Below are 26,190 nucleotides of genomic sequence, written 5' to 3' on the forward strand. Positions count from 1 at the left end.
GGGACAAGTGCTTCCCTCATGCAATTGGCATAGCAGTCCCCCCCCCCCCCAAAAAAAAATAAAATATATGATGAATATAGTTTTGGAACTTCTATCTTGCATACAATGGGCAGTCTTTGAAGCACACACATGAGACGCACTTTCAACACATGCACCTGAGCCACGTTTTTAACACAGTACCGGCACCTCCTGACCTGCTGTTAATTAAAGGCCACCATTTCAATTTCTGCATCACCAGGCAATGTCTGGGCATTTCCCAAAGTGCTCATTTTAATATTAATAACCTTGTTGTATTACATTTACATAGCAGATTTGGAGGCTGCTACAAAGCACAAGCAAGACTACAGTGAGCCATTATGTGCATTAGTAGATAAAATACTTTGATACCAAACCAGTAAGATCTGGTTTATCATCGATCGTTAAAGGCATGGTGAGTTTAGAGCAGTGTTCTTCAACCACCGGTCCGTGGACCGATGCCGGTCCAAAGAAATTTCCTGCCGGTCCAAAGGGCCAGCACGTGCATCAGGCCCAAAACAGTGTTCTTCAACCACCGGTCCACGGTGTGATCGATGCAGCGTTATCTTCGAGCCAGCTCCCTCTTCCTAACTGATTCGGTGCACAAAGCCGCGGGCAGTGGCTCCTACGCGCGTCCTGCGCCTGAACCGGAAGCCTTCTCTCTGATGTTGCAACATCAGAGGGAAGTCTTCCAGATGAGGCACGGGGCGTGCAAGGTGCAATTAGTATATTATGGGGCGGGGTCTGAGGTGGAGATTGGTTAGAGATGGGCGGGGTCTGGCCCACGACATAGCCCAGTGTTCTTCAACTGCCGGTCCACAGAATAATTCTTTTATTTCTGCTGGTCCATAGGTGTAAAAAGGTTGAAAAACACTGGTTTAGAGCATTGGGGCCCAAGAGTAATCACAAGTATAATCTCATTATAACAGACTCACTTATAACAGAACCTCGTCTATAGCGAACGAGGTCCACTGGTCCCGGCCGAGCACCTTTATAAACATGCAGAAAATCATCGCATATAGAGGGCTCACATATAACGGACTTTTGAATATAACGGACAACCAATTTGGTCCCCAGAGCCGCTTTTAGCTGTAGTTTTGTTCGGCTATAACGGACATGCAGGCTCCGCCTACAAGGCGCATGGCGTGCCGGTGATATAGTATCAAAATGCAGCCCAGAAGAAAATGACAGAGTATTTTTCTTTCCAGTACAGCACGGCATAATGCTTCAGAACATCTTTTAGTGTTCTGGTTTTGCAATCATTTCGTGCCATACCAATGTTTTGCTGAGTTTTGTTATTGATGTTGGTGATATGCTTGGGCAGTGACTGTTGCTCATTGATTGTACGTTGTTTCAAGTTGACATAAATAAAGTTAAAAAAAAAAATATAACTCTGGATATAACGGACTGTTTTTCCAGGTCCCTTGAAGTCCGTTATAACGAGGGGAGGAAGGAAGGGTGCTGGGTGCAGAGCCTGACAGGGGAGGGGAAAATGGAAGGGTGCTGGGTGCAGAGCCTAACAGGGCAGGACACTTGAATATGAAGTCACCCGACTTATAGTCGAGCCAACCAGTTTTCTTCCTTTTTGGAGAGAAAAAGGGGGTCCAACTTATATTCGGATCGACTTATATTCGAGTATATATGGTATAGAGGGGCTGAGTTAAGTATGAAGTATACTACCTCTTTCTTTAGAAATACACACCTGTGAAAGTCTAGTAATATACTACTGTTTCTCAGTTTTTATGAAGCGTTTGTGGAGATGTGCAGTCTAGACTTGATCTGGGAATATCTAAGAATGGAGAGTGTTCATTTTTAATTTTCCATTGAAGTATTTACATGCATTTTAATTCTCCAAAATAAATAAGATTGCAAAATGTCCAATACAAAAGTGGCATAGTACAAATTACGAAATACTTTGCCATTATTAAGGTGCTGCTTCCTGGAAGTGGACTGTAAACTTTCACAACGCGTGGTCATAAATTTTTGGTCTCGTTCAATTCAGGGACCCTAAAAAGATTAATGTTTAACGAGTGATTGAATCAATATTAGGAACTGGGGATAGTGGAAAGACCTGGAAATTGAGCAATTTTTAAGAACTTTTCCTTGCCTAAATTGTAGGCACCTAAATTTAGGAAACCAAAGGGCAAATTCTATAAGAAGCGCCCAAACGTTAGGCGCCGATATAGGCATTGTTCAGCGTGATTCAAGTAAAATTGGGTGCTGTTTAGTGAATCACGCTGAGCGGCACCTATTTTGGAGGCGCCTAATAAATAGGCCAGCTCTAGTTACAACTAAAAGTTAGGCGCCCATGCGAGCGTTTAAGCACGCTTAAGAGCAGTGATTCTGTAAGAAGGCACCTAACACATAGCCACACCCACGCCTAACATGCATAGCGCCTATTTTTTTGAAGGCCGCCTAAAGTGTTAGAGGCGCCTTGTTACAGAATTACGCTTTCTTGATAGACGCCTATGTTTCAATCAGTGCTGATGAATAACAAGCTCAATTAAGCTTTTTATTCAATTTAGATAGGCGCCTATGTAGGTGGGCACCTCCAAAATTATAATAGGTGCCTAACTTTAGCTGCTGGTTACAGAATTTGGGCCCAAGTGTTCACTGGGAGCTTTCCTAACTTAGGATTCTAAATTTTGGTGCTTAACCCTGGGTAATCAATTTTTGAAGACATTGATTTATAATCCTAAGGGGCTCATTTTCAAAAAAGAAAGACGTCCAAAAGACTACATAAACCGGCACTTGGACGTTTTAATCACAAAATGTCCAAGTACCCAATTTTGAAACTTACTTCCTAGATATCTTGCTAGGCTTTTTGTCTGCAATGTGTCTAAAGTTCAAGGGAGCATGTTGGAAGCGTTTTATGGGCGGGCTTAGTGCTTGGACATTTGCGGCAATAATCAAACATTTACCAGGGCAATCCAAAATGCCATTTAGATGTCCAGAGCTAGACCTGTTTTAAAAGCATCTAAGGGCCAAAAAGGTACCAAAACTTACCAGATGATTACTAGAGGGATTAAGCCATGACTCCCCCACACTCGCCCAGTGGTCACTGACATCCAACCCCCCAAAGATCTGAATGAAACTGTATACACCAAGTAGAGACAGGTATGGGAAATCCTAGTAGAGCAGCAAGCAGGTGTCTGGAGTAGCCTGGTGGGCAGTATAGTGAACAATAGAGAGGGGAACTCAGGCCCATATCACACTCTAACCATAAATGGTAGAAAGTGTGAGCCCACCAAACATGTACTGTACTGCCCTATAGGTGACACCTGCAGGCATTGGAGTGGTAAAGAAGTGGGAACAGTAGGGTTGAAGGGCTCACCATACATTATAAAGGAGTTATGGTGAGATGTACATCTGACACCCTTTATGTAAGGTTCACAGCAGTGCCCTCTAAGGTGTCCCACTGCTCTGCTAGCATGTCTCTGTAGCCAGTGTAGTATAAATGGTGTCCCCACCTATGTCCAAATGACTTGGTTTTAGACATTTTTAACGTGGATATTTTTGTTTTTGAAAATGGCCAAAAAAGACGTCCTAAAGACCAAAACATCTAAATAGGTCATTTTCGGGGGGGGAAAAAAAAAGATAAGACATCTAGTGGTTTTGAAAATGGACATTTTCTCCGCCCAATTTTTGTAATGCATTCCTCATGACGTCCAAATCGGACTTAGACACATTATTGAAGAAGGCCTGCCACACTCTTTGAAAATTGACCTTGGTGCAGTTTAAAGTTGCTGGGCAGGGGATAGAGGGAAACTTGAGCTAACAATGGCTGAATATGTGGCAAGGATCAATGGACATCTAAACTTGAGTTTGATTGGCCCAAAAAGACTGAAGAATGTGAACAGTGAGAGAATGAAAAGTGACAAGACCAACAGAGGCTGTTTTAAGTCTACAGGTTATGAGAGTAAGCTGGACGGCTAAAAAGTAAGGACCTTTAGCTATGTTTTCTAGTCATTTAGAAATGTTGAAAGTGCCATAAGTGCAAACACTAATTGCTGAAGAAATGCTTATTTGTGGAAGGTGAGATCAGAATGTAGTAATCTGATAATGTTACAGTAGCAGAGACTTTGTGTGTACTTTTACCAATTTCTTGAGAATTCTATGGTATGGATTTTGCTGTTAAGATAGGTGCATTCTTATTTTCAAAAATAATTTGAAAATGAAGAATACTATTAACTATAGGTTGTGAAACTTGTATCCTTGAGTTCACAATTCCCTCACTAGTCCTTCCGCCAGAACATAAATTAGCTATGAATTGACATTCAAGGTATTTGAATTCAGTCATTATGACTGCCCATTGGCTAGAACAATATGATAAAGAGAAAGCAAAGCACAGAGTTTCACCTGTCATCCTTTCACTGATCAAAACTCCAGCTTAAATATACAGCTGATGTATTTAAAATTCATCATCGTCAATCCCAGTTTCATATTTAGTGCAGTTTCAGGTTTACTGGTTCTTCTAGTGAAGGTCTTTACCCAGTGATGATGATGGATTTGAAAGCTAGAAATTGTATACTCCGCTGATGTACGTAACTTGTCCCACAAAAGGTTTCTTAGGCTTTGCCTTTCAAATTGACGAAGTAGCTCGCTTTGCAGAGGGAGATCATAGTTTCTCAGTGCAACATCAAGTAAAAATAAAATTTTCTTCTCTTTCAGCCTTTTGAAGTTCACGTTTCCTTCTTGCCTTCATGCTTGTCTTTGACAAATAATCTTTATGCTTGAACGTTGTTTTTGGTGAGTTCCGTGCATTAGTTCCAATAAGAGGAATTGCCTGGCTCACTTTCCTTTATAACTGTGTCTCATCTCTAGTTTCAGGGTTGGCCACCATGTTTATTTTGCAGCTGGAGCTGCTTTTCCGACTCTGAGAATTGGACACATGAGCCAAAGGGTCGGAACGTATTAAATACCTAGAGAGAAATACAAAGGAGAGAAAAAAGTAATAATTAGAGCACCTGGTTCCACTTATGACTAAAGAATTTTTATTCCATATTCTTTAGATCCTTAAGGTTTGAAGGATTGCTTATGGGAAATGTTCCTCCAATATTTCTTTGACTGCACTAGACAAGCAGTATTCAAGTTGTTTTACTGTTTATGCTCAATTACATGTATAAAAGTCATTTTCCGAGGTCATCTCTTAATAGTACGACTTATATTCCGCTAGAATTGCTATACTTGCATCATCCCTCTCCTCAAGTCACTTCATTGACTCCCTATCCATTTTCGCACACTATTCAAACTCATCTTATTGATTTACAAGTGCATTCACTCTGCAGCTGCTCAATATCTCTTCTCTCTCCCTAGACTCCTTCTCCTCCTCCTATTTATTATTTCTACTAGTCTTTAAGCCCATTACATTAACGGGTGCTAGAATAGATGTGTGTGTCTGTCTTTCTTTCTTTCTGTCTCTCTCTTTCTTTGGCTGTCCACCACCACCCCTTGCCTGCTCCCCCTGTCCAGCAGCAGCCCTTCTTCCTTCCTTTTACCTCCCCCGTGTCCAGCAGCACCTCTTCCCTGCTCCCCCTTTCCAGCATTGGCCTCCTTCCTTTTACCTCCCCTGTGTCCAGCAGCACCTCTTCCCTGCTTCCTCTGTCCAGCAGTAGGCCTTCTCCCTTCCTTTTAACACCCAACCCCCGTCCAGCAGCACCTCTTCCATGCTCCCCCTCCACTTCCCTGAGTATTTGAGAATGTTTACCAGCATGGGACACCTCATGACACCCTCCAGCCATTCCTCTAGGCGCCAGCTATCAGCAGTGAAACCGCCGCTCAAATGCCTGCATCGCCGACAGCCGGCGCAAGCCGCCTCAAGCCTTCACATGCGTGCCTCAAGCCGCCGTGTGCCATAAATAGAATACGGCCATGGAAGGACACAGCACGCTGTCAAGGATCACAAGACCCTAAGTGCGCATGCGCGCTTAGGGTTTTATTATAGAGGATAGTGCTGAAAGGCGTAAGCAGCGCTGTGCATTTCAACATACAATAGACAGTCCCTACTCAGAAGAGCTTACAATCGAACTTAGACAGGACATTTCAGGGTTGGGGAGGTTATAGTAGGCATACATATCTGACAGCAGTGAGGGGGAGTTAAGAGTTGAAAGAAGTTTCAAAAAAGTGGGCCTTAGTTTGGGAACTCTGTTCATCAGGCAAATCTCTCTCTTATCTGTACCCTTCTCCTCTACTGCCAACTCCAGACTACGTTCCTTCTCTCTTGTTGGACCATAGCTTGGAACAGACTGCCTGAGTCAGTACATCAACCTCTGTCTGGCAGTATTCAAATCCAGGCTAAAAACTCCCTTTTTCAAAGTTGCTTTTAACTTTCACCCCCAACTCGCTTGTAAAGCACCCATGCCTGAGAAACTCCCTGACACCTACTTATCCTGTTTGTCTGTCTGATTAGATTGTAAGCCCTACTACTTTAATGTTTTAATGTGTAGTGCTGCGTACATCTAGCATCTAATATAATAAAACGCTAAGCCACGCATGCGCACTCCCACCTGCGTGCGCCCGTTTTCTGTGAGCTGTAGGGCACCGCAGGTAGGAGTGTGCTTGCGCGCGAAGCTCTCTCTCTCCCTCCCCCCCCCCGAGGCGGATGTCAGCCGCGGCAGCTGTCGGCGGCCCGAGGCGGATGTCGGCTGCGGTGGCTGCTGGCCGCCTGAATCTCGCTCTCTCCCTCCCCCCCCGTGGCGGGTTGGGAATGGCTGTTCTAACAAATTCTGCTCTCTATCAGTTATATGAAGGGAGCGGAATAATGGCATAAGGTAGACTGTAACCCAATGTATCGCAAACTGAGTAGTGCTCCTGAGGTTCAGACGTGCCGCAGCACACTGGGGAGGAGGAGCGGCGCCGGCGCCAACACTGCCTATAGGACATGCCTCTCGCGGTGAGAGGCACATCCTGTAGGCAATCGACGGGCGCCAGCACCTCTCCTTCTCTCTGGTTCTTTTCCCTACTGGCACCCCTCCCCCCACTGGCATCTCAGGGCCCATCTAGAGGACCTTCGTGCATGTGCGGATGTCGATGTGATGATGTCATGCATGCACATGACATCGTCATGGCAACATCTAGGCACTTCCGGGTGCCTTGAGCCGCGGCTCCTCGCTTTAGTGTGCCGTGTCTCGAGAAAGTTTGTGGGGCACTGCTGTAACCAAATGATCTATTCCACTTTGTATCTCTGAGAAAAAATGCTCAGCATAACTGCCCATTACTCCAAACAGCTATTTTAAATGAACAGTAAAAGTAGACTTGTATATAACTTGAGTTCTTCTGCATATTCTACTGCTTGTGAGGAGAAATTTAGAAGGTAAGAATCTGAGGGATCAATCTTAGACTTTTCTCCCATTTTGTGTTATCGCAGCAGTGGCGTAGTAAGGGGGGGGCGGTCCACCCCAGGTGCCATCTTGGTGAGGGTGCAGGCACCCACCTTCCTCATGCCCCCCCCCCCACTGTCGCACACGCACGCTGCTTCTCTTCCCCCGTACCTCTGTAATGTTCCTGGCGTGAGCAGCAACCTCCAACCTGCTGTTGCACCAGCGTCAGCTCTTCCTCTGATGTCACTTCCTGGACCCGCACCTAGGAAGTAACATCAGAGGAAGTGTCGACGCTGACGCCACAGCAGGTTGGGGGTTGCTGCTCGCGCCAGGAATGTTACAGAGGTACGGGGGAAGGGAAGTGGCGCGTGTGCGACAGGAGGGGGTGGGGAAGGAACGTGTGGAGGTGGGGGGGTAGAGAAGAGGGTGGGGAGGGCATCACCGCCCTGGGCGCCTCTCACCCTCGCTACACCACTGTGGTGGGGGAAGAGACCTAGGAAATGTGGCTTTTAATTTATTAAGCTACACTTCATTCTATGCTGCAACTTTTCTCCCCCTTTAAATACATACACAATGTCATTGACTTCCAACCGTGTGTCTGGGGGTGGATTGATGAGGACATAGGACAACGTGTTCTGATGGTCATTCATTTCATCTGCAAAAGAGGCAAAAAAACAATTGTCTAAGGTATGCCAACTCTAAGGTCACTTTAACTGGCCAAATTAATTAAGTCTGAGTCCAATTAGTCCAAATCACATCAAAACTAGACTCAAAAGATAAATCTCAAAAATGTTGGCATAAGAGATAGTAGCATTCCTGTCTCCTCTTCTCATAAATCAGCGTTCTTCATCAAAACTCTTTCAACACTAGAGCCATCAGAAGTGACCCTCCAAAGAACTAGTTTAATGGAGGTTTTCTGTCGCTGGGCTTCCTCATCGGCTCACATGTTGATAACTGAAATATTTTTAATTTTTTAAAATAATTTTTAACTTTTATTCTCGGCAAATGCCCTCACAATGCTTACTTTTTCTTCCTAAAGTGCTGAATATTTAGATAGATAAATAGCGTATAACTTATCTAAATGGATAAGTGGAGGGGCATAATAAAAAAAAAAACGTCTAAGTCCCCTTTTGGCCTAAGGCCCTAAACGTTGAAAGTAGAAGCAAGGAAAATGTCCATTATCAAAAAAAACGTCCAAAAGGAGGTTGTTTTTTTTTATTTATAATGGCCTGCCTCTACATTCAACTGTTTAAACGCCCAGACCACCACTACATCTACACTTAAGACATATAATAAACCAAAAAAAAGCCTAAGTCCCAAACACCCAAAACAAGGGTCCCTCCTAAATCTATCTAAATATTCAACACTTTAAGCACTTTAGGAAGAAAAAGTAAGCATTGTGAGGGCATTTGCCGAGACTAAAAATTTTTCAAAAATATTTTCAGTTATCAACACGTGAGCCGATGAGGAAGCCCAGCGACAGAAAACCTCCATTAAACTAGTTCTTTAGGGTCGCTTCTGATGGCTCTAGTGTTGAAAGAGTTTTGATGAAGAACGTTGGTTTATGAGAAGAGGAGACAGGAATGCTACTATCTCCTATGCCAACATTTTTGAGATTTATCTTTTGAGTCTAGTTTTGATGTGATTTTAACTCTAAAGTCACATCATGCTGTTCAGCTCGTCTCTCCCTATAAGATGGCATGCTCTACAATACATAAATGTCATGCTGGCAGAGAAGAAAAATCAGAAGAAATTGTTTGCATAAGAAATAATGGAAGCAGTAATGGTCATATGATCATAAGGAAACTTGGCATTCTTATTGTAAAGCATTTTAACCTGCTCTGGGCTGAACACGGATGCGTCTTTGGATATTAACGCTCCCAAAGTCAAGCTTATTTTCATATGTTCTTGCTGCACGTATACAAGGAATCTTCAAAAAGTTTCAGCCCTTATATTTTTTAAACACTATTTTTTAAATATCTCAAAAGCAAATGACAAGGTGTGCCAGCTTGCCTGACTTGACTAGTCACATGACACGCCCAATTACCACTTCTCCCGCCCTAACCATTTCCCATGAAAATATGGAAACTTTTTGAAGAACCCTCTTATGACGACCATGAAGCAAGTAGAGGCCTATGTCAGAATGATGAAAATCAAGTGAATGGAGTTAATGGGTGTTACTGCACACTGCCAGTTCCTTCAAGAGTATTTTAAAGGCCTAATCATTAAATAATATTCTCATAACTAGTTAGTGTGAGACGGTTATTTTAAGCTACGTTTCTGTTGTGTTGGTCATTGATGCGACAGAAAGTCAGGAGCACTGACTGATGTGATTAAATACAAAGATAAGAGAAGTAACAGAGGATGAGAGAAAGGCTGTTGTCCTCAGATGGATTTTAGAGTATAATGCCTAACCATCAAAAAGAAAACCAGTTTGGTTTAGTTTGTTTATGCTTGATACACTGGTACACAGATCAAAGCCATTCACATATAAAATAATAGTATGATTAAATGGAAAGGAGTATGAATTCAAGAGGAAAGTAACCACTGAAAAAATACAATAAGAAAAAAAGATGAAAGAGAGAGAGGAATTATGTTATACTGTATGGATCTCCGGTGATAGCCAGGGGGAGAGGGGCTAATTCCTTACTGCTATAGGACACTTTTTATGTGGCAGCCAACACACTGCTTAGAAGAATGAGTTTTATCTATATTTGCATTTTATCTATGTATGTTTATTTGTAATCTGCTTTGTATAAGGCGGACTAAAAATAAAAACTATAACTATAACTCCATTTTCAAAAATAATAACTTCATGATATTTCTGGAGGATTTTGGCAATGAGAGTAGGAGTGTCCTCAGGGTTACAGCTGCTGTCTCAGCACCCTGAGCTTTTGGGTATGATCCCAACACTGCTGCTTGTGACTTTGGGAAAGTCACTTAACCCTCCATTGCTCCAGATACTATTATAGTTAGATTGTGAGCCCACCGGGACAGATAGGGAAAATACTTGAGTACCGTATATACTCGAATATAAGATGAGATTTTTGGGTCTCGTCCTATATTCGGGTCATCACCCAACCCCCTCCCCAACTTGATGCAGGCTTCTAATAGGCTGGGACAGGAGAGATCCCTCCTGGCTCCCGGCCCAGCTGATACAAATCATTTTTTAACCCGCCCTCCCCCCTCCCCGGTACCTTTTTAGTTATCCCTGGTGGTCCAGAGGTGTATGTACAGGACCATGCTCCTGCCCTGCGCACCTCCTTTGACTTGCCGATTGGGGCTCGTGGCGCATAGGCACGCAGGAGCAAGCTTCTCAAGCTCCTGCGCGGCCTTGTGTCACTAGCAGAATGGCTGACACCTGTTCTCGCAAAGCGAAGTAGGGCCAAGCGGGAGCTCAAGAAGCTCACTCCTGTGTGCCTGTGCACCGCAAGCCCCGAGCCCTGATCGGTGATTCAAAGCAGGTGTGACTGCTGGACCACCTGGGAAAACTAAAAAGGTACACGGAGGGGGGGGGGGGGGGGGAGAGGTAAAAAATTATTTGCTTTGGCCGGGCCAGGAAAGAAGATGGGAGGGATCTCTCCTGTCCTGGCCCGGCCTACCACTAGACCACCAGAGGTGGAAGAGAACATGGGACAGGGTGCAGAGCCTAGCAGGGAGAGGGGACAGGGTGCAGTGCAGAGCCTGGCAACTAGTGAGGGGGGCTGGCTGCATAGCCTGGCAGGGAGGGGGGCTGGCTGCATAGGCAGGGAGGGAAGGGGGCTGGGTGCAGAGCCTGGTAAGGAAGGGGGCTGGGTACAGAGCCTTGCAGGGCAGAGAGGGACGGGGACTGGGTACAGAATTTGGCAGGGAGGGGGGCTGAGTTCAGAGCCTGGCAGGGGAGGGCGTGAGGGAGAGGACACTGGATGCAAAGCATGGCACTTGAATATTAAGCCCCTGTCTTATATTCGTGTCAACCATTTTTCCTCCTTTTTTGGGGGGGAAAAATAGGGGTCTCGACTTATATTCGAGTATATACGGTACCTGATTTTTTAAAAAAACAAAAAAACCTTACAGTACACCACCTTGAGTGAATCACTTCTTAAAGGAGGTCAATAAATCCAAATAAATAAATGTGAGCAGTTTCAAGTAGGTAATTAATTGAAAAGAACCTAGTAGTTTTGAGCTCAATATTCATTTAGGCAATTATTTCTTTGTGATAACCCTAAAAGAAAGTAAACAACCATCCATGAGCACACAGATAATTGTTCCACTGGGTAAAGATTCTGAAAATTGGAACTAATTTTTGGATTAGCATCTACTAAATACGACATGAATGTTGGTTATACCATTCAGCTATGGAGAGAATCCAAATTAATTTTCAAAATGCTGAGTCAACAGTGAAGGTTAGGCAAACAGAAGGTCAGATGCTGGTCCTTGGGTCATCATTCAACGTAAGCCATCTAAATAGTATTGCATGTTTCTGCCTTTATAAACATTTTTCAAAGTGGAAATATGCCTAGTTAAGCACAGACTTTGGGGCTCCTATTTAAAAAAGACAGACATCTAAAAGAGAGCATAAGCTGGCATTTGGACATCTTACTAGTCAAAACATCCAAGTGGACATTTTCAGAACTGACCTTTTTGATTTCTTTCTGGTCATTTTGTCTCCAGTGCATCTAAATCTTAAGGAGGCATGTTGTGGCTGGGATTAGGACAGGCTTAGCACTTGGACGTTTTACAGCGATAAACATTTTACAAAAATTCCAGGGCACAATTTGGATGTTTTGAGCTAGACCTGTTTTCAAAATGAATAAAGGCCTAAAAGGTTCCCAGACAGATCAGATGACCACTGGAGGGCTAAAAAATATGGCCACCAAACACCCCCAGTGGTCACCGACCCCCCCCCCTCCCAAATATCTGCACAAATCAGTACATATCTGTCTCTATGATCGCTGAAAATACTATGGACAGTCCTAGTACAACTGCAAGCAGATCTCTGGAGTAGCCTGGTGGGAAGTACAAATGGCTGCCCTAACTAGTACACAAAAACCCCACTGAACTGCCATATAGGCGACACCTACAGGCATAAGAGTTGGTATGGTAGACAGGTGGGTACAGTAGGTTTTGGGGCAGTTTTGGAGGGCTCAACATATAATGTATGGGGGTTATAGTGAGATGTGTACCTGGTACCCTTAACGTGAAGTTCACAGCAATAGCCCCTAGGTTGCCCCACTACTTTGCTGGCATGTCTGTTTGGCTAGTTTATTAAAAATGCTGGCCCCTTCCTACATGCAAATGGATTGTTTTGGACATTTTTAATTTGGACATTATTTTTTTCGATAATGGCAAAAAAAATTAGACATTTAGCTGGACCATTAAAAAAAAAAAAAAAAAAAAAAAGATATCTTGCAGGTTCAAAAATGGACATTTTCTCCATCTAAATTTTGGGTGTTTTTCTCAAAATGTCCAAAGCTGAACTTAGGCGTCCTATTGAAAATGTCCCTCTTTGTTGTTAAAAGACTTTTCAAGTAGTATATGCTTGAAAGTTTGGACATTTATGTTGCATAATTTGAATTACTGGGACAAATTGATGATAATACAGATAATTGCAATAGTTGCAGTCTTGCATACTGACCCATGGTCCTCTTCACTATTTTTGAAAATATATGTCAGCCATTTTTATTATTATAACATAGGTTTCATGATATGATGTGGACCTGAGACTTTTTATGTGAAGTTCACTTCAGTGCCCATTAGGCTGCTGGGATGTCTGTGTGGCCCTTCTAACTCCTGCCCTCTCCCCTCCCCCCCCCCCCCCCCAACGACACTCACACACATTCCAATGACTTATTTTCTGCATTTTTATCTTGGATGATTTGTGTTTGACATGGCTCTTAACGAAAGATGAACTAAACATAAAAAAGTCTAAAATAGGGAGGGAATGGAGTGTGTCGGGTGGCAAGGGGCAGGCAGAGAGGAAGAAAAAGTTGGACTCATGGAAGGACAGATGTTGGTTGGGGAATGGAATGAGGTCTGGAAGAGAGGAAGCATGCTGGAGGCAGAAGGAAGGGAAGAAATATTGGAAGTACAGTCAGAAGAAGAAAGTGCAACCAGAGACTCATGAAATCACCAGACAACAAAGGTAGGAAGAATGATTTTATTTTCAATTTAGTGATCAAAATTTGTCCGTTTTGAGAATTTATATCTTCTGTCTATATTTTGCACTATGGCCCCTTTTGCTAAACGGTAGTAGCGGATTTTAACGCAGGGAGCCTATGAGCGTTGAGAGCAGCATGGGGCATTCAGCACAGCTCCCTGCGCTAAAAACAACTATCGTGGTTTAGTAAAAAGGGAGGGGGTATATTTGTCTATTTTTGTATAGTTGTTACTGAGGTGACATTGCAATTTTTAAAGTCATCTGCCTTGACCTCTTTGAAAAAAACCCCCAAATATAAATGATAATTAACATTTTCTCTGCGTACAGTGTGCTTTGTGTTTTTTAAAATTTTATTGTTGGTAGATCATTTTGACTTGATCATATTAAAAGTAGCTTGCAAGCCATAAAAGTGTGGGCACCCCTGATCCAGAAATATAGGGACAGATTCTATAAACAGGCATCCTGACTGCAGGTGGCAGTAGGCGTCCTACCACCATCTGACAGCCAATTGGGATGCACATTTGAAAAAAAACCAAAAACAGAGGCAGGATGCCCACACTGTAGGCATTTGTTGTGGGTCTAGGGCAGGGGTGGGCAACGAGGGCCGGAATCCAGTTGGGATTTTTAGGATTTCCCCAATGAATATGCATGAGATCCATTTGCATACAATGGGAAGCAGCGCATGCAAATAAATCTCATGCATATTCATTGGGGAAATCCTGAAAACCCGACTGGATTCCGGCCCTCGTTGCCCACCCCTGGTCTAGGGAAACGCTTAGGGACACTTAAGCTTACTCAAGGCTGGGCACCCAGAAGTGGCCTTGGGTGAACTTAAGCAGCACCAGATGTCTCTCTAGGACTGTGACAGATGCCTGAAATGTAGGCCAGAAAAATGCTGGCCTACATTTCCAAAGTTATAAGTAGACATGACTGGCTGAGCTGATTGTGGCAAGGGAATCCCCGATCAAATAAGGCGGCAGGCCTTCCTGAAGCCATGGCTTCAGGGAGTTTCTGACTCAGCTGATCAGGGGAAAATACCCCTGTCACGATCAGCCAAGTCAGCTTTGGCAGTGGACACCCTGACACATACTGTGAAATCGGCAAGAGAGTTGCCCATTCCTTCCTTACGCTGACCCCTCCATTGCAATTGGCAGGAGGGATGTCCATTCCCTCCTGCCGCTTACCCCCACAAAGCAGTGACACCACCCCAAATGAAGACCGACAGGAGGGATGCCCACTCCTTGCAGCTGACACCACCCCCAGAACCGCCTCTTCAAAATGGTGGTCATTCCCGGTGGAGGAACCTAAGGTCCTGATTGGCTCAGGTGCTGTAGGCATCTGGCCAATTGGAGTCTTAGGCCACTCCCAATGCATCCCAGGATGCACTGAGAAGAAAGCCTAAGGCCCTGATTGGCCCAGGTGCCTAAGGACCCTGAACCAATCAGGGCTATAGGCCCCTCCCCGGTGCATCCCAGGATGCATCGGGAAGGGGAAGGGCCACCATTTTGAAGAGGCAGGCCAGCCGACTGGAGGGAGTAAGCATCCCTCCAGCTAGACTTTTTTTTCCAAAAGGTAGGGGGGGGGTTTCGGGGAGGTGTCAGCAGGAGGGAATAGGTACCCTCCTGCCGATTTTGTAATAAGTGTACTGCAGTTTCCTGCCGATGGCTCAGCTGATCACAGCAGGGGTATTTTCCCCCTGATCACCTGAGCTGTGGCTTCAGGGAGGCCTGCCGGCTCAGCTGATCAGGGATTCCCTTGCCACAATCAGCTGAGACAAGGGATCCTTCAATCAGACAGGCATGATTCTGTAACCAGTGACATGGGCATCAGTTACAGAATTGGGGGGTAAGGCGTCCGATTTTAAAGACAGACACAAATCTGGTATGTGATTCTTAGCCGTTTCTTGGGCGGCTGCTGAGACCGGCGTCCTATGCAGAACCAGCCCTATACTGTAGATCTTTATCAAAAACTTCTAAATTAATTTGTAGCTCACTGTGTGTTTTCTTGTAAATGCCTCTCCTGCTAGTCTAGAGTATGCAGATTTAAGATACTTGCTGTTCAGTGTTAATATGGAAAAATGATGATGCTTGTTAAACAAGCTGGCTGCTTCCTGCTACTGGAGTTGCTCTTACACATGAAGAGACGACAGTGGGATGAATGTGGAATAAAACAGGGTACTGTTCACATTAAGATAGCAGAATTTTTTTTCATATTCTGTAAAAAAAACTGTTGTCTTTTAACTCAGCTTACCTGTGAAATGAATGCAGGAACATTTATAACTATATGATTGTCATGACAGTGATATGAATTTAAACAGGATGACTGTGGAATGGTCTGGGCAAGGCCCATACTTGTTGCAAACATTCCTTTGTATGATAGAAGCCCCTGGTCAGCTGAAACCATGCACTGAAAGAAAACACTTGTTCCCACTCAGTATATTGCCTTAGGTAATAGTTTTAAATACCCTGGCCCAGAGTATACCCAATTGTTGAAGCTGGGCACCATTAATGTATTAAGAATATCCACATTCCTGATCCAACTATTAAATGCAAGTGGAATTAGATTTTTTAATATATATATACCACATAAAGATAGTTAAAGTAAAACTACTTTTGTGAGTCCAAGGAAATCAGATACATTTAAAGTAGCATGATTCGCCTACTTGAAAGGTCAACAGCCAGATGAACTAAAAGTTTTTGTCCCATTTAATGTCTATGGGAAACATGTTTAGTACATCTGACCCTTACATAAAGGATAAACCAGTCGGCAATATACGATAGGGCTCTAAGCACTAAGCATTTTTCCTACAGACACAAGATGGGAAAAATCCTTTAGTGCATTTGGCCCATGTCTCTGTGGGACTTCCACGAATCCACATTTCAAGGCCTGCCTTGATTAAAGAAGCACACAGCCATACGAAAATGCCAACTTGTCACCTTAATTCTGGCCTGTCAAAGATCTTAAATTCAAATGTTTCATTTAATTTTTTTCTTTCACCTTAATTGTTGCCTATTAAGGATTTGAAATGAAACAGGGGTTTGTTTTTCATCTTTAAATTTTCTTATTCATAAGTTTAAATGGATAGTCATTCAAAAATATTTGTCAAATTTAGATAAATGTTTCCTTTTCAAGCAGAAGCGTGTTGTTAATATGTAGAGAGTCTTTTGAGGATTTGCCCGTGAAAAGGGCAGCTTTTCAGAGCCCTCTCGGAACATTACAGGGGTTTGCACTAACTGCAGGAACTTTGATGTTGTCATGTTCAAATCTCAGCTTACAATTTAAGTAGCAAGGCAGTAAAATCTGCAATGCCGACTTGAAATGAAGATCCCAGCCATGATTTAACACAGAACATGTTTTAGTGTTCTGACCCTTTATAGATTGACTCCTTTAGGCCAAAGGAAAGCTGAGAGTCATCTGGTGTCATTTTGGATTTTGGTGCAGAAGGGCAAGAAGATCTGGAGGGTATTTTGTGCCTAAATTGAGACAGGGGCTCTTATACTGCTGGAAATACATATTACTGTATCCAGTGACATGTATTATTTTTTATGCTGTGGTAATGTATGTTCCGATGCTACTGCAGGATTCACTATACTATGCTAATAGGCTTATAGGCTGAATTAAAAGAGCTATAACACAAAAGGATAATAGTTTAGGGCCTTGGATTAGCCGAGGGAGAGTGGGAGGGGATTGTCTCCAAGGTTATCAGAATGTTTTGAGTGACTCAGAGAGGAGCAAAAAGGAAAAGCCCTTTTTGTAGTCCACAAAGGCATCGTAAAGTAGGATAACTTACCGTATTTTCACGCATATAACGCGCGCGTTATACGCGTTTTTACCTACCGCGCATACCCCTCGCGCGTTATATGCGTGAGCGCGGTATACGAAAGTTTTAAAACATAGTTCCCACCCCGCCCGACGCCCGATTCACCCCCCCAGCAGGACCACTCGCACCCCCACCCCAAACGACCACTCGCACGCGCTCCCACCCGCACCCGCATCCACAATCGGAGCAAGAGGGAGCCCAAGCCCTCTTGCCCGGCCGACTCCCCAACGTCCGATACATCCCCCCCCCCGGCAGGACCACTCGCACCCCCACCCCAAAGGACCGCCGACTTCCCGACAATATCGGGCCAGAAGGGAGCCCAAACCCTCCTGGCCACGGCGACCCCCTAACCCCACCCCGCACTACATTACGGGCAGGAGGGATCCCAGGCCCTCCTGCCCTCGACGCAAACCCCCCTCCCCCCCAACGACCGTCCCCCCCCAAGAACCTCCGACCGCCCCCCCAGCCGACCCGCGACCCCCCTGGCCGACCCCCACGACCCCCCCACCCCCCTTCCCCGTACCTTTGGAAGTTGGCCGGACAGACGGGAGCCAAACCCGCCTGTCCGGCAGGCAGCCAACGAAGGAATGAGGCCGGATTGGCCCATCCGTCCTAAAGCTCCGCCTACTGGTGGGGCCTAAGGCGCGTGGGCCAATCAGAATAGGCCCTGGAGCCTTAGGTCCCACCTGGGGGCGCGGCCTGAGGCACATGGTCGGGTTGGGCCCATGTGCCTCAGGCCGCGCCCCCAGGTGGGACCTAAGGCTCCAGGGCCTATTCTGATTGGCCCACGCGCCTTAGGCCCCACCAGTAGGCGGAGCTTTAGGACGGATGGGCCAATCCGGCCTCATTCCTTCGTTGGCTGCCTGCCGGACAGGCGGGTTTGGCTCCCGTCTGTCCGGCCAACTACCAAAGGTACGGGGAAGGGGGGTGGGGGGGTCGTGGGGGTCGCCAGGGGGGTCGCGGGTCGGCTGGGGGGGCGGTCGGAGGTTCTTGGGGGGGGCGGTCGTTGGGGGGGAGGGGGGTTTGCGTCGAGGGCAGGAGGGCCTGGGATCCCTCCTGCCCGTAATGTAGTGCGGGGTGGGGTTAGGGGGTCGCCGTGGCCAGGAGGGTTTGGGCTCCCTTCTGGCCCAACTACCAAAGGTACGGGGAAGGGGGGTGGGGGCGTCGTGGGGGTCGCCAGGGGGGTCGCGGGTCGGCTGGGGGGGCGGTCGGAGGTTCTTGGGGGGGGCGGTCGTTGGGGGGGAGGGGGGTTTGCGTCGAGGGCAGGAGGGCCTGGGATCCCTCCTGCCCGTAATGTAGTGCGGGGTGGGGGTAGGGGGTCGCCGTGGCCAGGAGGGTTTGGGCTCCCTCCTGGCCCGATATTGTCGGGGAGTCGGCGGTCCTTCGGGGTGGGGGTGCGAATGGTCCTGCCGGGGGGGGGGATGAATCGGACGTCGGGGGGGGGGTGAACGGAGGGGGGGGACAGCGCACGGAAAGTCAGGGCAGTGCACGGAAGTCAGGGGGGGTGAACGGAGAGTCGGGACAGCGCACGGAAAGTCAGGGCAGTGCATGGAAGTCAGGGGGGGGTGAACGGAGAGTCGGGACAGCGCACGGAGAGGCGGGGCAGTGCACGGAAGTCAGGGGGGGTGAACGGAGAGTCGGGACAGCGCACGGAAAGTCAGGGCAGTGCACGGAAGTCAGGGGGGGGTGAACGGAGAGTCGGGACAGCGCACGGAGAGGCGGGGCAGTGCACGGAAGTCAGGGGGGGTGAACGGAGAGTCGGGACAGCGCACGGAGAGGCGGGGCAGTGCACGGAAGTCAGGGGGGGGTGAACGGAGAGTCGGGACAGCGCACGGAGAGGCGGGGCAGTGCACGGAAGTCAGGGGGGTGAACGGAGAGTCGGGCAGCATGCGCGGTATAATCGTGAGCGCGTTATACCAAAGTTTTTGTGCTTATCATCGTGATTTCTGCGCGCTATACACGTGTGCGCGTTTTATACGGGTGCGTGTTATTTGCGTGAAAATACGGTAGATTGCTCTGATTCAGTACAGATTATTTTCTAGCAGCTGAAGCACTTGTTCTGATGAAATATTTTAAAAACCCTTCACTTTATCTGCGTTTTGCCTTCTAAATAATCTGGGGATACATTAATTGGGCTAAAATTGTTGAAACTCTGAAGACTACTTTTTTCTTTTTTTTTTTTTTTAAAGAAAACAGAGTAGTAGTGTTCAAGGGAGTTTGATTCAACTGGCATGTTCTCGTAATGCTGTGTGCACGCTTGACTCCCAGGGAGAAGAATTTACCTTGCAAATATCCCAGGTTTACCCGATTCATCACATCACTGGCTGTTAAATTTGCTACATCCTCTACAGAACATACAGAAAAAAGGGCACAGACAGAGAAAAAGAGAGATAGAGAGAAAGAAAGAGAAACATCAGCAAGCAGCGATTTAAGCAGTAAAGGAGACAGGCTGATAAGCTGCTGTGGTTGATGAGCAAAACAACAGAGAAAAGCAGGCTAATGTTCTATCAATGATTTCATATGTATGCATACACTCTCTGGGTATGGCCATGACTAAGAAAGGCAGCATGCTTTTTCAATGTGATGTGTAGGTTGATGAAAACCTGTCTGCAACAGAGTAATGCATGCTCCATGTGGCTGTGCTCATGGTGAAGTATCATTCAAAGTCATTTTAATTTGCTGAACACTGGAATCCTTTTAGCTTGTACATTAGCTATAGCAGATTAAAATTCCCTTTTTTTCTTTAATGTCACTGGGGTGATCTACGTCAGTCATTAACCACGAGCCTTAATATAACCACTTGCGATGTGCCTTTTAGAAGCAGGAGTGACTCACTGGGCTGTGCAGGTCTGAGTTATTCTTACACCTCCCAGTATGTTTCTATAGCTCTATTCTCTCAATTCATTGTCCCCTTACTCTTCATATACAGTATTCTGTTCCCTGCACTTCTCAGTTTGACCTAGTCCTTTCCAGGTCTTCCCTTAGTTTGAATTTTCCACCAGCTTGTTCCTCTTCCATCTTAGCATTCTCAATATTAGTCTCAGCTTTTCTTCCGTCTTTGTCTGCTCCTCCTCCATTTTATTTACACCACAGTTTCTCCTGTCTGTAATGTCTTACAAATTCTATTTAAACTCTCCCTTCCTTCTAAAAAAGGGATTAAAGGAGTCGAGATCTTCAGTCAATCTTTGGTCTTTAAACTCTCTCAACTGTAGGATGATCTCCCCCTTTTTTTTTTTTTTAAGAAGTTCCAGGTCATTTCAATTTTTCCATAAATCTTTAAAAACTACTCTATTTGCCAAACATTTTGAAAATTAATTATTTTGAAATTTTGCTATTATCTTCTATTTATCATTTGTAAATCATTCCCTGTTTATTTAATTGCTGTAAACCGAGTCGAGCCTTATCAGAATGATGACTCGGTATACAAAGTTAAGCTTTAATTTATTTATATACCACTTATAGCCTAAGTTGTTTACATTCAGGTACTCAAGCATTTTTCCCTGTGTCCTGTGGGCACACACTCTCTCTAATGTACCTGGGGCAATGGGGGATTAGGTGACTTGCCCAGGGTCACAAGGAGCAGCATTGGATTTGAACACACAAACTCAGGGTGCTGAGGCTGTGACTCTAATCACTGTTCCACACAATCCCCACTCAAATAGCACTCTTATACTCTACACCCACAAATACTCCCTGCACACTTTTCCTAGTCTACCTCTACAATCCCTAATGAATATGCAGAAAGAGATTTGCTTACAATGTATGCAAATCAATCTCATGCATATTCATTATGGATTAACTCATGCACCATCCTCTAGTTGTAGGCCATATGTGTCTAAATTGGCGAATCATCACCATATATTCAGTAGATACTATACACAGATTACATGCAAAATGTATGTACCGCATATTCCAGATAAGGCATCAAATAAGATAGACGCACACAGAATTCATATCATATACTTGATAGTGCTAGAGAGGTTCTGGGAAAACCTCATGCTGCTGTGACTTGGATGACAGCCTTCAAGACATAACCGTACTCCCCTCTGCCCTCTACTCACCACCCTAGCTAGCAATTTAACCATCCCCTCTAACTTTAACGCCTACCCTAGCACCCTGTTTGTCTGTCTTGATTGTTTATATTGTCAGCTCATTTGAGTATGAACTGTCTCCTTTGTGTGATTCTGTACAGTGCTGCATACGTCTGGTAGCACTCTAAAAATAATTAATAAAATAGTAGTAGTAGTATTTTTTTATACCCATTCTTCTACTCTTTCAACATAAGCTTGGAGTTTAGAATTCAGAATTCTTGAAGGAGAGAGGCAAAGACCGTTAATCATATTGTAGGGTCCTGAGGATAGGGTGGACTGACTTTTTCTATAGTGTAGGTCACTTGGTTCCCCCCATTGTCCCAGGTGCTTTGGACAGACTGTGGGCCCGCCGGGACATACTTGAGTACCAGAATAAATTCATGTGAACCATTCTGAGTTCCTTGGGGGAATGGTATAGAAAATTGAATAAATAAATAATCATATCTTTGCTCACAGGATTTCATTGAGGCCATGCAGAAATTGTGCAACGTTTAGCCTCTTAAGCTAGAACTATCATGGGGGTCATTTTGACCCCTAACAAAATTAGATGATTTACTTTTAATTAATTTATGAGTCCATTATTTTGTTTAGCTGACTTTTCTTGCTCTTTGGTGTTTCACATATCATGTAAGTTTCAAGAGGCTAACTATTATACTTTCCAAGGGGTAAGCACTCACACCTAGAAAACAAGGCATCAAATTGATCCTGTTGAGATTTCAACCATCTTATGGTGGCTTTCTTCAGAGTGAAGTACTAGAGTCTGTGGGGCTGATCTCTGTAATACTTCTCACTCTGGATGGTACGTAGGATGTAGGAAAGTTTGTTGATCTCTAATAAATTTAACACCTCCAGAGACAGCATGGAAAGCACACAGCAGTTGCTTATCGGCGGAACTATCGTCTGAGGCAAGGACACAGCTCCAAGATGACAATTGGAACAAGATGCCTGCATTATGATTTTATATGCTCCTGGCGCCTACAGTGCAAACAGCTTTTCCATGAAAAGTCTTTGGCCAACTGTATGAGGACCCAGGCATTTTACTGCCATAATGTTGCCTAATTGATCCCAGCAAATTTTTATGATATTTAGGCACTGGTGTAGCGATTGTGGGAGGTGCCCATGGTGGTGATGCCCCCCTCACCTTCCCCTACTCCCTCCTGCTGCATATGCGCTCCTTCCCTTCCCCAATACTTTTGGAGCTCCCCCAGCATGAGCAGCATCTCCAACTTGCTACCGGCATCGGCTCTCCCTCTAATGTCACTTCCTAGTCGTGGGAGTAATGTCAGAGGGGAGCACCAAGGCCGGCGTGCTGATGAAGAGCTAGAAGTATGGTGGGTGGGTGGGTGGGTGGGGGGAAGTGAAAGTGTGAAAGGGGGGGAAGAAAGGAGAAGAGGGGCCAGCAAACCCACCAAGACAACGCCTGGGGCAGTCCACTCTCCCCCCTCTTACTATGCCACTTGATATAGGGTTTGATAAAAAATTGACAAGATAAGTTAATCTGAAGACAGATAACTTTTCAGAAGTCTGGAACCATTCTATTGAGAATCTGAATTGCTCCTTGCAAGCCTGGAGCAAATTTGATAGTCAATAGTTGTTTTTTTCCTACTAAAGCAAGATGTCTATTTATCCAGTACAAATGGTTGCGGTATCTGCTGTGAGCCAGAATTTGATTCTAAAATTAAATACTTTTGAATGGCTTCTCATATATAAGTAAAGACAATCCCCAACTTGCTGACCATTTTCTTTTAGAACATTTTGTCCTCAACCTTCTAGACACTTTCTTGAGCAAGGGAAGAAATGTTACTACGGATCACTTTTGTTAAAAATCAAGAGTGCAAGCATTGTGGGGAAAGAAGATCTATCATGAAGGAGAGGTTCTACCAGTGGTGAAAACTCCCAAGTGAATCTCTATGATACCGTGGTGGTGATGAAGCATTGGAGACTGCATTCTTACTGTAAAGATTTTTTTTTTTTTTTAAAGTTTGGCTACTGAGCATCCTCCATGCAGATGTCTACCTTGGAAGTGACCAAAAGAAGATGCCCGAGACAGGAGCCTTTTACTACACAAAATCAGAGGTTAACCCTTGTAACAGTATTGCGCAGTACTTTTTACCTGCATGACATATTAATGTGGGGTTTGTCTTTCAGTTACCTTTGGAGTTTCTACTGCATCAGAACTCCTTGAAAGTGAGGCTGGAAGTACCTCTTGACCAAGAGGAGCCTAGAGGGAGTTGCAAATGTCAGATTGTGAAGGGCAATGGAAACAAAACTGCGAATGTTTGTGGAGCCTGCAAGAAACATGTGTGTGGGAAGTGCTGAGTCCATGTGGCATGAATTCCAGAGTAACTAATAATTATAGAATGTTCCTTGTTTTGGATGCTTGAATTTTTAATTTAATCTGTTCAATTTTTTTTGTTTTTTATTCTTTCCAATTTCCATCATTGTTTGAAACCTAGCATATTTGCTTGTAATCCTGTTCAGTAGTTGGATGACACATAGGCGCGGCATGGTGTCAGACTGCATACAAACTATGGCTGCCTGGGGGTTCAGTTCCAGGTTATATATACCGTATATAATCCTATATTTAGACTGCGGTCACTTATCCTCTATTCTCTGAGGGTGTATCTATGTTCTAAGGCCCCGATTCTATTTATGGCGCCGACTAATGAGCACTAAGTATAAGAGCATAAGAATAGCTTTACTGGGTCATACCAATGGTCTATCTGGCCCAGTAGCCTGTTCTTTCAGAGGCCAATCCAGGTCACTAGTACCTGGCAAAAACCCAAAGAGTAGCAACATTCCATGCTACCAATCCAGGGCAAGCAGTGGCTTCCCCCCATGTCTGTCTCAATAACAGACTATGGACTTTTTCTCCAGGAAATTGTCCAAACCTTTCTTAAAACCAGCTACGCTATCTGATCTTAGCACAACCTCTAGCAATGCGTTCCAGAGCGTTACTATTCCCTCAGTGAAAAAATATTTCCTCCTGCTGGTTTTAAAAGTATTTTCCTGAAACTTCATCGTTTTTGTAACTTCCGACAGAGTGAAAAATCGATCCACTTGTATCAGTTCTACTCCACTCAGGATTTTGTAGACTTCAATTATATCTCCCTTCAGCCATCTCTTTTCCAAGCTGAAGAAACCCTAACCTTTTTAGTCTTTCCTCATACGAGAGTTGATCCATCCCCTTTATCATATTGGTCACTCTTCGTTGAATACTCCAGGTGAGGTCGCACCATGGAGCGATACAGAGGCATTATAACATTCTTAGTCTTGTTAACCATCCCTTTTATAATAATTCCTAGCATCTTGTTTGCTTGTTTGGCCGCCGCCACACATTGGGCATAAAGTTTCATCGTATTGTCTACAACGACGCCCAGATCTTTTTCTTGGGCGCTAACCCCCAAGGTGGACCCTATCATCTGGTAATTGTGATTTGGGTTATTCTTCCCAATGTGCATCACTTTGCATTTGTCCACATTAAATTTCATCTGCCACTCGGATACCCAGTTTTCCAATTTCCTAAGATCTGCCTGCAATTTTTCACAATCTGCATGCGTTTTTTATCAACTTTGAACAGTTTGGTGTCATCTGCCAATGTAATCACCCAATTGCCAGATCATTTATAAATAAGTTAAATAGCACCCCGGTCCCAGTACAGATCCCTGTGGCACTCCACCACTTACTCTCCTTTATAAGAGTATGGGGCATTGTATAGGATTGCTCTTGGCGCCTCCGAAGCGTCCTTAGGCGTTGCTAAGTGTCCTAACATTTAGGCACACCGTATTCATGCCAGGTTCTTTGGGGGGCATAAATGGCTGCACCTAACTTAGTTGCAGCCCATATTCTATAACTGTGCACAAAACTCAAACTGCACACAATCCGCCCCCCCTAACCATGCCCATTTTTAGATAGGCGGTTTGGACAAGGTGGCTAACTTTTATAGAATCGTGCCTACCCAGTTGTGTGCCTAACACTTGATTAACTTCAATTAATGTATCATTTATGAGAAGTGCCAATTATGGGTGCCGATTAAGCCTATTAATTAAGGGCTCCTTTTACCAAATGGCAGTGAAGGTTTCTACCGTGGGTTGGTGAGTTATATGCTTTGATGTTCATAGGCATTCTATGAACCTTGGCGCATTTAACTCACTGGTCCTGAAGTAGAAACTTCTACCGCCATTTAGTAAAACCCAGCATAAGCTAGGCGTCTCTAGCGGCTAGGTGTGCCAATGTAGGAATCTAACTTCAGGGGGTATGTGTGTGCGGTATCTTCAGTAATCTGGTGATTTTGTTTTCCCAGTAGCTGTATTGATGTCCTAGAGCCCACTACAATAATTATGACGCTGCCTTTTCTGGATTAGTTCCTGGTGTGAGTTTTGGAAATGGATGCTATTATGGTATAAGAAAGCGGCTCCGTAGTTCCTGGATGACGCTGTAGGATTTTGTGTTCCTTCACAGGATGCCCTGGTACTGTTAGTGGAATGACACCACAATAGTGTTCTATGAGAAATATCTGCTGTGCATTCGGTGGAGGACGGGTTTCTGTGGACATAGATCATATATTAAAAAAAAAGAAAAAGCGAGAACCACAATGCAGTGTATAACACCAGCTAAAAGTAGTTATTTTATTTTGCTGCTACACACGGTGCTGTGGTTCTTGCCATTTCATTTTGTTCCTCGGTATGTGAGCATCGTGGTTCAGAATGCGGTGTATGGAAGGCTTTATGTCCAGTACTACAGAATTAAACTGCCACCATGTCTGATGCGTACAAACAGCTTTGTAGAGGGTTTTTTTTTCAAAGA

The 26,190-nt window shown here is 44.7% G+C and overlaps 1 protein-coding gene across 1 annotated transcript in view; it reads right to left on the reverse strand.

The window, feature by feature from the left end:
• Positions 1 to 2,501: 2,501 nt before the first annotated feature.
• The window catches only part of KCNT1 (potassium sodium-activated channel subfamily T member 1), a 152,545-nt gene continuing 128,856 nt past the window's right edge, over positions 2,502 to 26,190 (reverse strand). Inside the window, exons 23-24 of the mRNA XM_033962267.1 lie at positions 7,905 to 7,989; positions 2,502 to 4,937 (exon numbers count right to left, since the gene is read on the reverse strand). Of these exons, the coding sequence (XP_033818158.1) occupies positions 4,817 to 4,937; positions 7,905 to 7,989 (206 nt within the window). The 3' untranslated portion in view covers positions 2,502 to 4,816. The remainder of the gene's footprint in view (positions 4,938 to 7,904; positions 7,990 to 26,190) is intronic.

This window comes from Geotrypetes seraphini, chromosome 10, assembly GCF_902459505.1.
Source record: "Geotrypetes seraphini chromosome 10, aGeoSer1.1, whole genome shotgun sequence".
Classification (NCBI taxonomy): Eukaryota; Metazoa; Chordata; class Amphibia; order Gymnophiona; family Dermophiidae; genus Geotrypetes; species Geotrypetes seraphini.